General features: G+C 38.7%; 1 protein-coding gene across 3 annotated transcripts in view; it reads right to left on the bottom strand.

Moving 5' to 3' along the window:
* Positions 1-14,422, bottom strand: part of ARHGAP32 (Rho GTPase activating protein 32) — a 274,955-nt gene that overhangs the window by 171,203 nt on the left and 89,330 nt on the right. For all 3 annotated transcript variants that reach the window (XM_037038281.1, XM_037038279.1, XM_037038280.1), the window contains exon 2: positions 4,522-4,630. In XM_037038281.1, coding sequence (XP_036894176.1) covers positions 4,522-4,626 — 105 coding nt within the window. In that variant the 5' untranslated portion in view covers positions 4,627-4,630. The remainder of the gene's footprint in view (positions 1-4,521; positions 4,631-14,422) is intronic.

Genomic DNA, 14,422 nt, shown 5'->3' with positions numbered 1-14,422 from the left:
AGGGCCAATCTAGCCCGCTCTCTGTTTTTGTGCAGCCCATGAGCTAGAAGTAATTCTCACATTTTTAAATATTTGGGGGGAAAATTCAAAGGAAGTGTAATTTCTAATGATTACAGGAGCTGTAAACCGCAGCTGCAGGAGACCGCACAGCGCTCTTCCTCACACCACGGACTGCAGGACCGAGGTGGACATGCAATGGCACCTCAAGGCCCACAGTCAGCACCGTGACACGTTTTAAAATGACCCCCTCATACAGGCCATGTAAACACAACCAAAGAAGTGACAACAGACTTGAATGTCACGCTTTACGGCACACAAGAGTATGGGTTTTGTTACCCAATTAGGTGGCAAACACTGTATTCACTACACAGTGACACTAAACTTGCCCTGAAAGAACAGCATGTGCATCAGTACTACCGGACTCTGTACTCATCACAGTATTCTCAACTCACGGGGAGGCAATAATCTGAAAAATGTAAAAACTCTAAAAGATTTTATCATCACACAGAATTTCTTCATGAAAATAGAAACAAGACTGCATCCAAAGTAAATTGCCAGGAAGCTGATTCGTTAGCCAAGCACGGCAAATCATTTACCATTCACCAACCATGAGTCAGTCACTCAAATTGTATTTGACTTAAGTAGCCAAAGAAATGCATCCAGAGAAAACAAACTGTTAAGCCTATTAGTTTTTTGGTGAGAACAGTTGCTTGGAGTCGAGGTTCTTGGGAGCAAAATCAATAGTAAATTTAAAAACAAGGCAAGTGATTTCAGTTGGCTTTCCATGACTCATGAGGAACCAACAAACGTAACCAATTTTGCTCAGTTGTTAAGTCAATGTGGACTTTCAAGGGGCTCAAGAATTAGCTCCAGTGAACAGTCTGTGGGGGGCAACCACGGTGACGATATTCTCAGCAAACACTGATTCAGCACAACCTCAAGTGGAATCCAATACAATACATTATAGTTGATTCTGGCAAAAAAAATACCTGTGGAGCATAAAATGGCTTGGACGTCCTTACAACCTCCATTACGGAACACTAAACAGCTTTTATAATTGGTTTTTGCTGCTTAATTGGTACAATTTCTTTTTTTCCAAGCATAGTTGGTGTCCTGTGGTATATTAGAGGGGTGCTGGAGTCAGAGTGGGTACAACTGCAGGTTTGGAGGAGGGGGGAGGGGGCTTGGGCATGGAACCAGCCTGAGGCCAACAAGACAGCAGGCCAGGGGGGCATAGGCAGTAGAGTGTGGGGTCGGGGGCAAGCATGCAGGCTGCTCTTCACTCTGCAAGTGTCCGCACCCAGAGTGCTGGCAGAGGCTTTTGGAGGTGGTGAGGGTGTTGGTGTCTGCCTCCAGATACAGCTGGGGATGGCAAGGCAGGACCATGCAGAGGCCCCCACCCCAGGGGCCTTGAGCCAATAGGAGACAAGCATGGGAAGTAGGGCAGTACCACTCAGGGTCTGGGGAAGGACACTTGGGTAACATAGACAAGGGGTGGAGTTGGTGGCAGCAGTGGCTATAGAGAGGAGCAAGGAACAGTGTGGTGGTGAGAGGCCAGGGCCCCAGAGGGGAGGCGACCTGGGCCTTTGGGCAGCACCTCTGAGCCCCAACATGGTGGAGCACCACTCCCGAGTCCAGGCCCACTGGGACAGCTCCTTGGTTGTGATGTCTTCTCAGCACTGGCAGCTTATGGGAGCCTGGAAGCCCATCCTTGCCCATAGCTTGCCCTTCTGGCGCAGGAAGTCTACACCAGACTATGCCAGTCTTTGCCCAGGGCCCACAGAAAGGTCACGCATTTGGCGTCCTCCAGGTCCTCCTCTCTCATTTGCAAGGTGCCTGGCCACAGAGCTAAAATCTGGACACAGGGAATCTCTGGAGAGGAATTCCTGAATATAACTGTGCTCCAGAAGGCTAAGGAAGGCCTAGAGCTCTTGGTTCTGGCAGAAACATCGCTGCCCCCACCGTGACGCCTCCAGTCCCACAACTTCACCAATGGCAAAACCCCATAGGCAGGGTCTTGGGCTTCACTCACAAGGGGTGGGTGTGGGTAGGATGGAGCCAGGGCGACCCGAGCTCAGGGATTACCTATCCTACAGCACGGTGGTGCTATTGGTTAATGAATTTTACCAAAAATTACAAGGCAAGACTAGTTTATATGAGAAACTGACACTGAGCTAATACTGTCAGGACCGTAAGTAACCATGAGCTGCTATACATATTTCCCAACTGCCAAACATCAAAACAAGAAGGGAGAGCTCCGTCCTGGTATAAACTGGCAATGAATATATTTTCTATGCTCAAAGTACAGTTTCAGCAGAATTTTTCAGTTCATATTACCAATGCAAAGTAAATTCCCATATTGCAAAATCCATTTAGCTGCGTAACTGAGGAGCTTCCTTCCATCTAACCTTCACCTAACTTGGTTTGCAATGCTATGCTACAAGGCAAATATTAAAAGGAAAAATCTCATAGAATTCTGAAAATGCCTTGTAAGCGATGAATATGCTCAATTAAAATCATATGCTCGTGAACTGATGTCAGTATCTGGAAGTACATATCAGAGAGAAAAGGCATTTCAGAAATGAAATATGCAAAATCTCAATACAGATCAGCACTGACAGATGAACATTTGCATTCAATTTTGATATGAAACACTTTTAACTCTGATTACATAAAATGCTACTTTCCACAAAAAAAAATATTTCGTTGTTCTTATTACAAGACCTGAATTGCATAAAGTGGTGATAGATTAAATGGGTATTTTGGACTTAGGTGGGAAACTATACCACAGGGGAGTCACCCCCATCTCGGTGAATGTAAACTCCATTCTGCAGGTTGCTCAAGCCAAAAAGCCTGACATCATCCTTGACTTCTCTTCATCTCACTCTCTGTACCCCATTCCTCAGCAAAACAGGTGGCTTGATCTGCAAAACCACATCCAGAATCCAAGCATTTTTCAGCATATCTAGCATCCTGGTTTGTGTTATCACCATTGTTCCCCTATCACAGCCATCCTCTAATGGGTCTCCTTACTTCCTCCTCGTTTAGACTATTCACAGCAACCAGAGCCTCCCTTCAAAATTTTAAGCCAGATCATGTCACTTCTCAGAAATTCTCCAGTGCTTTCCCATCTCACTCAGCAGAAAAAAACACAGTCCTTATACGGGACTACAAGAAACCACATTATCTGCTGTCCTCCCACCAAACCACTTCTCTGACCTCGTCTCCTTCTCCTTTCCCCAATTTCAGCCACATGTCCTATTTTTGTATTTTTTCCAACACTTTTTAATCCTTTGCCACACTGTTTCACTTGTTTTCTCATGGCCTAAAACGATCTGTTCCCAGATAAATGACCTCCTGGAGGCCATCTGTGGCCACCCTGTGCAACCAGCAACTATCCTTTCGCACCCTGTCCCAACACTCTGTAACCCGACTACTCTGCACCAGTCTTCCACAGTAGCATGTGCCAGCACTTGGCATACTATCTGTTGGGTTGGCCCAAAAATCCATTTAGTATTTACATAAAATAAAAAGCACATTTCTCATTTTCATCAACTTTATTGATTTAGATATTCTAAGTATGTCGGCTATCTCTCCCTATTGGCTTCTCATGAGTAGAGGCCAGGGTGCTGCTAAACATCTTCCAATGCATAAGGCAGCCCCACAGCAAAGAATTAATTGCCCAAAATGTCAATAGTACCAAGAAACTTTGCAAACCACTTTTGACATGTTCGATCAGTCACAAAACCTTCTCTATACACTGCACAAATCTGTTTTTGCATTTCACTTGTATTTCCACCTGTCTTGAAATAATAAAGCATAATACGCTGAAAATGTCACATATCTTCTTCCATCTTCAATATTAAATGGTTGCACAAAAATTCACCAATTTTGGTAAGTTTTTTTAATGCATGCTGAAACAACAGCTGTCACAATACAATCTAACAAAATTGTTTTGAATGAAGTTAAGAACAACTAAACACTACTAGAGCCATCATACGGAAAAAAACTGAACAAACTTTTTGGCCAACCCAATATTTAATTAATTGCTTCTCCTCCTACTCCATTAAAATATAAGTTCCACAAAGCCAGGAAATTTGCATGGTTTATTCAAGAGTCTACCCACAGAGCCTAAAACAGTGCCTGGAACAAATTATACACCCAATACAGAGTTCCTCAATAAATGAACAAAGAAACAACGAAAAGAATTTCTCTGTAAGTAATGCTTCTTCAATTCCCTTTCCTTGTGTAAGTAAAAAATATATATAAACATATGCATAAAACTGACTCATCCCCCTAACCAGTGAGGTTCGACTGGCTGGGCATCATTCCTCAAAGTGAAAGCTTGCAGGTTCGATTCCTGGTCAGGACACATGGCTGAGTTGCAAGTCCCTGGTCAAGGTGCATGAGAGCCAACTAATCATTCTTTCTCACATTGATGCTCCTTTCCTTCCCCTTTCTCCCTACCTTCCCCTCTCTCTAAAAATAAACAAATAAACTCTTTTTAAAACACCAATTCACCATTGCACTGAGTGTTTCCTCCCAATCAGGCCGCTCTCGAGGGTGCACGTTTCTGTGCAGTTCGGGAACAAAATCGTCCTCTTCAGAATGTGCTGAGGACTTCATCTTCCTAGAAATCAAAACATGAAAGATTTTGATGAGAATTTATAGTTCTATGAAGTCTTTCCAGTGACCACAATTCGAAGGACAAAAAAAATCACATGAGATTTAAAGCCTAGTTAAAAGAGGTTTGGTGACCATTACTGTTCCTTCATTTCTACTCTGGTTTTCAGAGACCTTTCCTGATACACCAAATACCCACTTTCATTCCAGAAGATAAAACTAAGGTTTATTACTAGCTCACCCTTATGGTCTGTGGTAATTATTATAGAAGGACTAATTTGATCAGTTCAAGGCAGCTGGAACCTCGAAAAGATTTGCAACAGCCATCAATATTTATAACATCAGAGTAAGCATTAGTAAAATTCCAGGATGAAGGAAGAGGTACGATGCTTCTATTTCCAACTTACAGTGGAAGTGTATTAGATTAGCACTCTCAGGGGGAACAACTATGAATATTAGACAAAACATATAAAATCACTTGTCTGAGGCACAGGAAAACAATCTATACAAATAGAATTTCTGGGACTACATTCTTAGAGAGAAGAAAACCCATGAAGCAAATTCCACGTGTAATCATTCGTTTTGTAAAACAGACTTTCTAAATCAGTGATAAAAACTAGGGGTCAAGCATAATATTGCAGTCTAACTAGGCTGGAGAGGCAGAGGTTGGATGCTGGGGCTGCCAAAGCAGATGGGGACTCAGGCAAAAAATGACAAAAATCTACATGAAAATTCCCCTCAAACTGTTAACCAATTCCTCAGTTTACATGTATGTAGAACAAGATGCCAAGAAACTCCTCAAAAAACAGCTGATGGGCAACTAATGAGCCAAGCAGGTATTTTACAGGCTGGCCACGCTGAGGAATGGAGGCTGGCAAGCAAGCACTGCCCAAAATGAACAGGAGCACTGAAGAAAAACAGGCAAAAACCTGGACTCTCAACAGAGACTCCAGAGAAGCCAGGCCTTAGGACTGACACAAGAGCAATAGACACGCTCAAAGCCTCAAACCAGGCCTTTACAGACCAGAACTGCCAGGGGCAGACTTAACTCTCTCCAGAGGAAAATCATGTTCTACAGACCCCTTGCAAATTTTTCATTCACCGTGTGTGGTATCCAATAAACATTATAAGGTATGCTTTAAAACACCAGGAACAAATGGATAAAAATTGGAAAAAATGTAGTCAAATCAGAGAAAGACGCATACTTGATTTATTTTAGAATTTTCAGAAAGGGACTTAAAAATGGCCATAACGGATTTCTGGCTATTGGGGATGAGGTAGAAAGCTGTTAAATGCATGACTCCAAGGCTTTAAAACAAGAAAGATAGTCTATGAAATCATAACTTTGTTTCAATCCATAAGAAAACTGAGGTCTTGGGGCACCCAATTACTAGCCTAAGCGAAAGAAAGACAGGAATACCCAAGATACTCTAAAGCACAAGCAATAAGTTACCTAGGCCAAGGAAGGAATAGAAGAAAAATACACAAGCTGCTAAGAAAAATCCAGTTAAATTTCTGTCAAGCTACTAAAAATATTTATAATATGTTCAGAAAAATATGCTCATATAAAAACATAAAAAATAAAGAACTACAACAGAAAATTGTAACCCATGAAAAACAACCAAATGTTCACCCTAAAAATTAAAAATAAAATACCGAAAATTAAGACCTCAATGGACAGGTGCAACAGAACAGTGGACACGGCTACAGAAAACACACTGAAGAACAGACAAAGGAGGAACAGATGCACCAAACAGCGGAATATACAACAGACGTGGTGAAAAGCCTCAAACATGACTAACCTGCTACTCAAGGATGAGAAATATGAAAGAAAGGGACAAAAGCAGTATTTGAAAAATGATGGCTGGAAACTTCAAAACTAATGAAAGCCATCAAACTACAGATTCAAGAAGTCCTTAAATAGGATTTTAAAAAGCCCAACAAACCACCTAGGCATATTATACTCACACTACTATTTTAAAAACTAATAAATTCTTTAAAACAGCCGGTGAATAAATGCCAAGTTGACTTCAAAGGGGATAACAATATGAGAGAATATTTCGATGGAAACGAGAAGATAATGAACTAAATTTTCAACTTAATAAAAGTAAAAGATACTGCCAACCTAGAATCCTCTACTGCACAAATTCATACATTTAAAAAGCAGGTAATAAGAGTTTTTTTTCAAACAAAAGATGAATTAAATTGCCACCAGGAAACCTGCAAAAAAAGAGATAGTGTTTTTGCCATTGAAAGAAACTGATCCCAGAACTACTGGAATGAATAAAGAGTATAAAAAGGATGATATATAGAAAAATTTAAGTAAATACTGACATAAAAAGTAACGTACACACAAAAATAACATCTGATGAGGTTTATAATAAACATAAGACACAGAAACAGGAGAAGCACATGCAAACGGTATCGAACACTGTGAGTCATCTATTGTTTGGGAGGGGAAGTGAGTCCAATCTGAAAGAATGCAGTAAGTCAAAGATAAAGTTGCAATTCTATGGTAACCAGTAAAAGAATAAAAAATGAGTAGGTGACTAAAATGCTGATAGAAAGTTTTTAAAAATAAAACACAGCTGATTAATCCAAAAGAAAGCAGTAAAGACTAAAGGAATAAACAAGGCAAATAAAAACTTAAGATGGTAAACTTCAAACCAAGTATATTACTATAATTTTTTAAGTGAACAGAACAGTAGGTAAGCATGTGGAGAAACTGGAACCCTTACTCCTTGCTGGTAAAAATTTAAATGTTGCAGCCACAGTAGAAAAACGTTTGGCAGTTTCTCAAAATGTTAAACATACAAATACCATATGATCCAGCAATTCAATTCCTAGGTATTTAGCCAAGAGAAATAAAAACATATCCACCAATAAACTTGTACCAAGATTATTCATTATGTGGGTGGGCTGGGATGGGAGTAAAAGACAGAAAACTGTACTCGACCAACAATTAAAATAAAATTTTTTTTAAATATTATTCATCATATTAGCCTAAAAGTGTAAATGACCAAAATGTCCTACAACTGAAAAATGAAGAAACGAAATGTACTAGGTCCATACAATAAGATATTGTCTAGCCACTAAAATAATGACTGAAATGCTGATTCATACTATCCACAGATGAATAGTAAAAGCATTATGCTAAATGAAGTAAGTCAGACACAAAAGGCTACATATTAATATGATTCCACATATACAAAATGTCCAGATTAGTAAATCCATAGCAACAGAAAGTATATTGATAATTGCCAGGGACTCAGGGTAGGAGGACACAGAGTTTTACTACTAGTGGGTTAGGGATTTCCTTCTGGAATGTTCAAAAATTAGATAGTGGTAGAAGTTGTATAACTTTGTGAATACACTAAAAACCACTTAATGATGTGCTTTAAAAGAGTGAATGTTATGTGTGTGAATTATACCTCAGAAAAACAAGTAAATGGACTAAAACAACCTATTAAAATAGATAAAGGAGTACATTTCACAATGATAAAGCTGTCAATCCATCAGGTCATGATATAATAGAATCTGTACACAACAAATAACACAGCTTCAAAACACATAAAACCAATCTGAAAGAACTAAAAGAAAAAGAGATAAATCCCCAATTAGGGCTGCAGATTTTAACAAACATATCTCAGTAACTGACAAAATAATCACACAGAAAAAGTCGTAAGTATACAAAACATTTGAAACCAATATATCAACCTGAACTAATATAGAACATTAAACCCAACAACTACAGAATATACATTTTTTCAAGTACATGTGAAACATTTACCAAGAGACCACACATAGACAATGAAGTAAATCTCAACAGAGAATTTAAGTTATGAATGAAGTGTTTTGTGACCACCATAAAATTACAATAAAAATCAATTACTGAACAATAACTACAAATTCTCCCAAATATTTGAAAATTAAGAAACACATCTCTGAATAATTCATGAGTCAAACACACACTACCACCATGGAAATTATAAAATATTTTGAACCAAATGATAATAAATATACAGCAGATTAAAATGTGTGGCTATAACTAAAACAGAGGAAAATCCATACCCTACTATTAGAAATAAGACAAGCTAAAGAATAAATGTTCTAAGCTACCATCACAAAAAGCTAAAGAAAGAATTTCAAATTAACACAAGAAAAGTAGAAAGAAGAAGAAATTTTAAATATACAAAATCAATAGAAAGCAGGTACGTGATAGAGAAAAATCAAAGCCAAAAGCACAACCCTCAGGAGAAGATTCATTGAGAGAAGACACATAAAAAAGAAAAGGGAGATATATGCCACTAGAAAGCCTACATACATTAAAAAGATTCTGAGGACACTAAGAACAACTATTTTCCCATAGAGCTGTGAATTAAGTTGAAATGGAAAAATTCCTTGCAGAATACAACTTACCAAACTAAAACGGGGAACCAAAATCTGTAAGTTCTTATAACTATTAAAGAAATTGAATTCATAAGAAAACTCCAAGCCAAATGGATTCTTTGATGAATTATTTCAAACATTCAAGGAATAAATAATAACAATCTTAAATACATTCTTCCAGGATATAAAAAGGAAGACCTCCAGCTTGCTCCATCAGGCCAGGACAACCTTTGTAACAAAAGCTGACAAAGACATCACTAGGAGGCGAAATCCTAAGTCAGCATCATGAGCACAGCTGCAGAACTCCTAAACAAGATAAGGGCAAATCAAACCCACTGGTATACAAAAAGGACACAGAGTGACCAAGTGGGTTTTAGTCTAAAGTGGAAGTTACTTTAATACTCTAAAATCAGTCCCTGTAAGTGACCATGTAATTAAATAAAGGAATAAAAACATCACTTCAGTAGATAAAATTGCATACCTCTTCATGATTTTTAAGCATATGCATTAATAAAGGTTACGAAAGCACACACACAGAGCTAACATCACACTTAACGGTGAAACAGACGCTTTCCCACTGACAAGCAAGGTCCACGAGGCCCTGAATAAGACAAGAATGTCTCATATCCAACACTGCACTTGAGGTTAATTCAAGCTTTTTTGAAAGACAAAATAAATAAATAAATAAATAAATAAAAGGTATAAAAATTAAAAAGAAAAATAAAATTCTCATCATTTGAAGATGACATTATGTGTATACAATCTAAAAGAGTAAGAAAAACTATTAGAATTAGTAAGTCATCAAGACTGAAAGACACAAGGTCAAATGCAAACATCAAATGTAGTTATATATGCCATTTAGTTATTAAGTCCAATAAGTTCACTGAAAACAACAGATAAATTCTTTAGGCAATATTCCACATAACAAATTACTACATAGAAGTAAAAAAGAATTACTGCAAGATTCATCACCTTCCAAATTGGTGAATCTCAAAAATGCTGAGAAACAGAAGCCAGACATAAGAGTACATAATATTCCCAATCCAGACATGTATCAAATCATCACGTTGTACACCTTTAACTTACATGCCAATTATATCTCAATAAAGCTGAAAAAAGAGTTACCTATTATATAATTTTATTTACATGAAGTTCAAAGACAAGCAAAACTAATCGACTGTGACAGAAGTCAGAATAATGTACCTTTGAGAGACATACTGACTAGGAAGGGGGAAAGGTTTTAAGGGGTGCAGGATATAATTTACACCTTGACTGGGTTGTGATTACATGCATATATGCACATTCACATAAATTCTTCAAGCTATACACACTGATAATCTGTGGACTTTATGATATCCAGGTTATATCTAAATCAAAGTGAAATAAAAGTTTACTAGTAAATGTTACACATTATTTTAAAAGCTATAAAAATTATGTTTATATACATTGTGTCATGTAACAATGAATCAGCTCCATAAAAACTTAATATCTATTTATTTAATTTACTCTGTTCTTTATAAATTATAGACAGATTGTACCCTTAATGTGATTATAATTTTATATATCTAACAGAAAAGATACAGTGTTAAGATTACCAACCATAAAACATGAACAATCTAATGCCATATTTACAAGAATTTTCTGTAAAATATCTTTAGATTTGAACATGAACATTTTTTTCTTGAACATTTTTTTTATTTTTTTATTTTTAGACAGACGGAGAGGGAGAGAAACATCAATGTGTGGTTGCCTCGCCCCCTCACTGGGGACCTGGCCAGCAATGCAGGCATGTGCCTTGGCTGGGAATTGAACCCGCAACCCTTTGGTTCATAGGCTGGCACTCAATCCACTAAGCCACACCAGCCAGGGCTGAACACGAACATTTCTAATAAAAAGAAGATGGCACCTTTTCTTCTATTCTAGCTTCTAAACCACTGTCTACTATGCTATTTAAGCCCTGTTTTGCAGACAGAAAAACTGAAACACTAACACATCTCAGTCCCTTGGATGAGACAGACCACTTTCTCCTGGAATGCCCCTCACTTGCCAGCCCGAGGCAGACACTGAAACAAGCCATTCACACCTCTATGAACCAGTGGACTGGGTAACAGACACCATGGCTCTGCCTCAGTGTCCCCTTCCAACGTTTCCTCTCAAGAGCCATGACAAAACTACTAGTGGACTTCCTATTCAAGGACTACATATATATGGAGATCTCCTTGCCCAAGGTTCTGAGGAGTCAGTAAGTTGAATAAAAGCACATCCTTAGCAGAATGGTATGTGTGGGGTCAGCAGACCAGAGATCTTGACCAACTTCTGGAAGACGAGAGCATATTGACTAATAGGCCAAAACAGAAAATACAAGGTTCAAGGAGGCTACCCTCCCATTTCTCTCCACAAAAGAAAGATCTGCTCCCAAAATAATTAATAAAAACTGGAAAATTACCTGTAAAGAAATTTAACAATCAATTAGAAGGATTAGGGCTCTTAATGTGGATGTCTGTACCCACAAGAAGCAAGGCAGAAGCTACATGCATCATGGGACAAAACAAAAAAGGAAAAGAAAAACACTGGTGGGGAAGGAGGCAAAGAAAGTCAAATATTTTAGCTTAGCAGTTAAAAACAAAACTTCTGTTCAGTCACAATAAAAAGAACATGGGCATTAAATAAATAAAGCTGCAAAACTAAGTAAGAAAGACAATACCCTAAATTTATTATTAGAGTAGTCCCCCTTATCTGTTGTTTCACTTTCCACGGTTTCAGTTACTGATGGTCGACTGTGGTCCAAAAATGTTACATGGAAAATTCCAAAAATAAACAATTCCTAAGTTTTAAATCGCATGCCATTCCGAACAGCATGGTCAAATCTTGTGCCACCCCAGTCCGTCCAGCCCCAGGGACATGAGTCACCCCTTTGTCCGGAGTCTCCACGCTGAAGATGCTCCTGCACGTTGAGCACCTGGTAACCTCTTGGTTATCAGATGGACTGTCCTGGTGTGGCAGCACTTGTGTTCAAGTCACACTTATTTACTTACTAATGGCCAAAAAATGCAAGAGTAGTGATGCTGACAACCGGGATATGCCAAAGAGAATCCATAAAGTGCTTCCTTTAAGTAACAAGGTGTGTGTGTGTGTAGGAAAAAACAGTACAGTACACGCTGTGTGGTACTATCCAGTTTCGATCATCCACTGAGGGTCTCGAACACATCCCCCAGGGACAAGGGGGAACTACTGTAGTATATAAATATTATATGCCAGTATATATGTTACATCTACATATGAATAAGAACCCTTAAAATTAATTATCTACTTAAACTGAACGTGGGAGATTAAAGACGATGGAACTAGTGACCTATAGAACAAATGTAAGAAATACTTCAGTTCACAAAATAAAAATGTAAAAAGAAATATAACACGAAAGAGAGGGTAGATTAAGGAGACCTACTATTCAGTAAATAGGTTCTACAAAGAGAAAATTACTACAGATGGAAAATAACTAATGATTAAGTTAACAGAAAATAAAATTTCCTAACATGAATACTTGAATGTGATGATTGAAAGTCAGCTGAAAGCTGAGGAACTGATAACAAAATATAAATAACTATGAATAAAAAAAAATCTTGCAAGCACTCAGAGAGAAAAAAGTTACCTACAAAGAAAACAAAAGCAAAATGACATTTCAATAGATGGAAGGAATCAGAGCACATCACTCAGAACGTACCTCAACAAAATCTTCAAGAAAATACCAACCAAGTACTACCAAACCAGACAGACACACTAAGATGGAACCAGGTACGAGAGGAGAAGCAACAACAGCACTGAACAATGACACACGCACACATGCCTCATCTTATTGTACTTTATTTTGTTGTGTTTCGCAGGCATTCGCCTTTTATGAATCAAAGGTTCCGGCAACCTTACACTGAAGGAGTCTATCAGTGCCATTTTTCCCACAGCATTTGCTCACTTCACATCCCTGTGATACTTTTTGGTAATTCTCACAGAATGTCAAACTTCACTATTATAGACAGATTGTACTATTATAGACAGATTTCACTACTGTTACATTTGCTGTGGTGATCTGTAATCAGTGATCTATGATACTATCGTAATTGGTTCTGGGTGCCACGAATTGTGCCCACATAAGATGGAAAACTTAAAAATGGGTATTTTCTGACTGCTTCACCCCACCTCTCTCTCCCTCTGCTTGGGCCTCCACGGGTTCAAGGGAAAGGAAGAGTCGCATATCTCTCACTATAAATCCCGAGCTGGAAATAATTAAGTGGAGCGAGGAAGGCATGCCAAAATCCGAGAAAGGCTGAAAGCTAGGCCAGCTTGAGCCAAACAGTTAGCCAAGATGTGAATGCAAAGGAAAAGTTCTTTAAAAAAAATGAAAAACACTAGTGCAGTGAACACACAACTGATAAGTGAAACGGCCTTATGGATGATATGGAGAAAGTTTCAGTGGTCTGGAGAGAAATCAAACCAGCCACCACATCCCACTCAGCCAAAGCCTAATCCAGAACAAGACCCTGACTCTCCAATTCTATGAAGGCTGACAGAGGTGGGGACAGGGCAGAAGAAGAGTCGGAAGGCAGCAGAGGTTGGGCATGAAGTTTGAGGAAAGAAGCCACGTCTATAACATAAAAGTGCACACAGTGAGCCAGCATGTGCTGATACAGACACTGTATGTAGCAAGCTATCCAGGAGACCAGCTAAGATAATTCAAGAAGATGACTACAATATACAAAAGATTTTTAGTGTAGACAAAACAGTTTATACTAAGATGCCATCTAGGACCTTCATAGCTAGAAAGGAGATGTCAATGCCTGGCTTTAAAAAAGTTTCAAAGGGGTGACATTGGTTAGTAAGACTATATTGGTTTCCAGTGAACAATTCTATGATATACCAACTCTCAAAGTCAAATCTTCTGTCACCATATATTTCACCCCCTTTACTACTCCCATCCTCATTCCTTCCTCTAACACCGTCTAGTTATCTGTCTGTGAGTTCTTGCTTGTTTTTCTTGCTTGTTGGATTTTACAAAGATAAGGTTGAAAGGACAGGCTGACTCTCTCGTCAGGGGCTAATGCAGCTGGTGACTTTAGGTTGAAGCCTGTGCTCATTTACATTCCAAAATTACCAGGGTCCTCACGTACTAAGCTAAGTCTACTCTGTTGCATGGAACGGAGCCTGGATGATAGCACATCGGTTCCCAGCATGGTTCACTCAGTATTTTAAGCCCACTGTTGAGACATTCCGCTCAGAATATAACATTCCTTTCAAAACTATTACTGTTAGTTGGCAATGCACCCAGTCACCCAGGAGCACTGAAGAAAATAAACAAGATTAATTTTGTGCCTGCTAGCACAACATTCCTTCGTAGCCCACGGATCAAGGAGTAATTCTG

This window comes from Sturnira hondurensis, unplaced genomic scaffold (assembly GCF_014824575.4).
Source record: "Sturnira hondurensis isolate 20B ecotype Veracruz unplaced genomic scaffold, ASM1482457v3 Scaffold0024152, whole genome shotgun sequence".
NCBI lineage: Eukaryota > Metazoa > Chordata > Mammalia > Chiroptera > Phyllostomidae > Sturnira > Sturnira hondurensis.
Note: the sequence above shows the minus strand (reverse complement) of the source record. Positions and strands in the feature narration are given on the sequence as shown.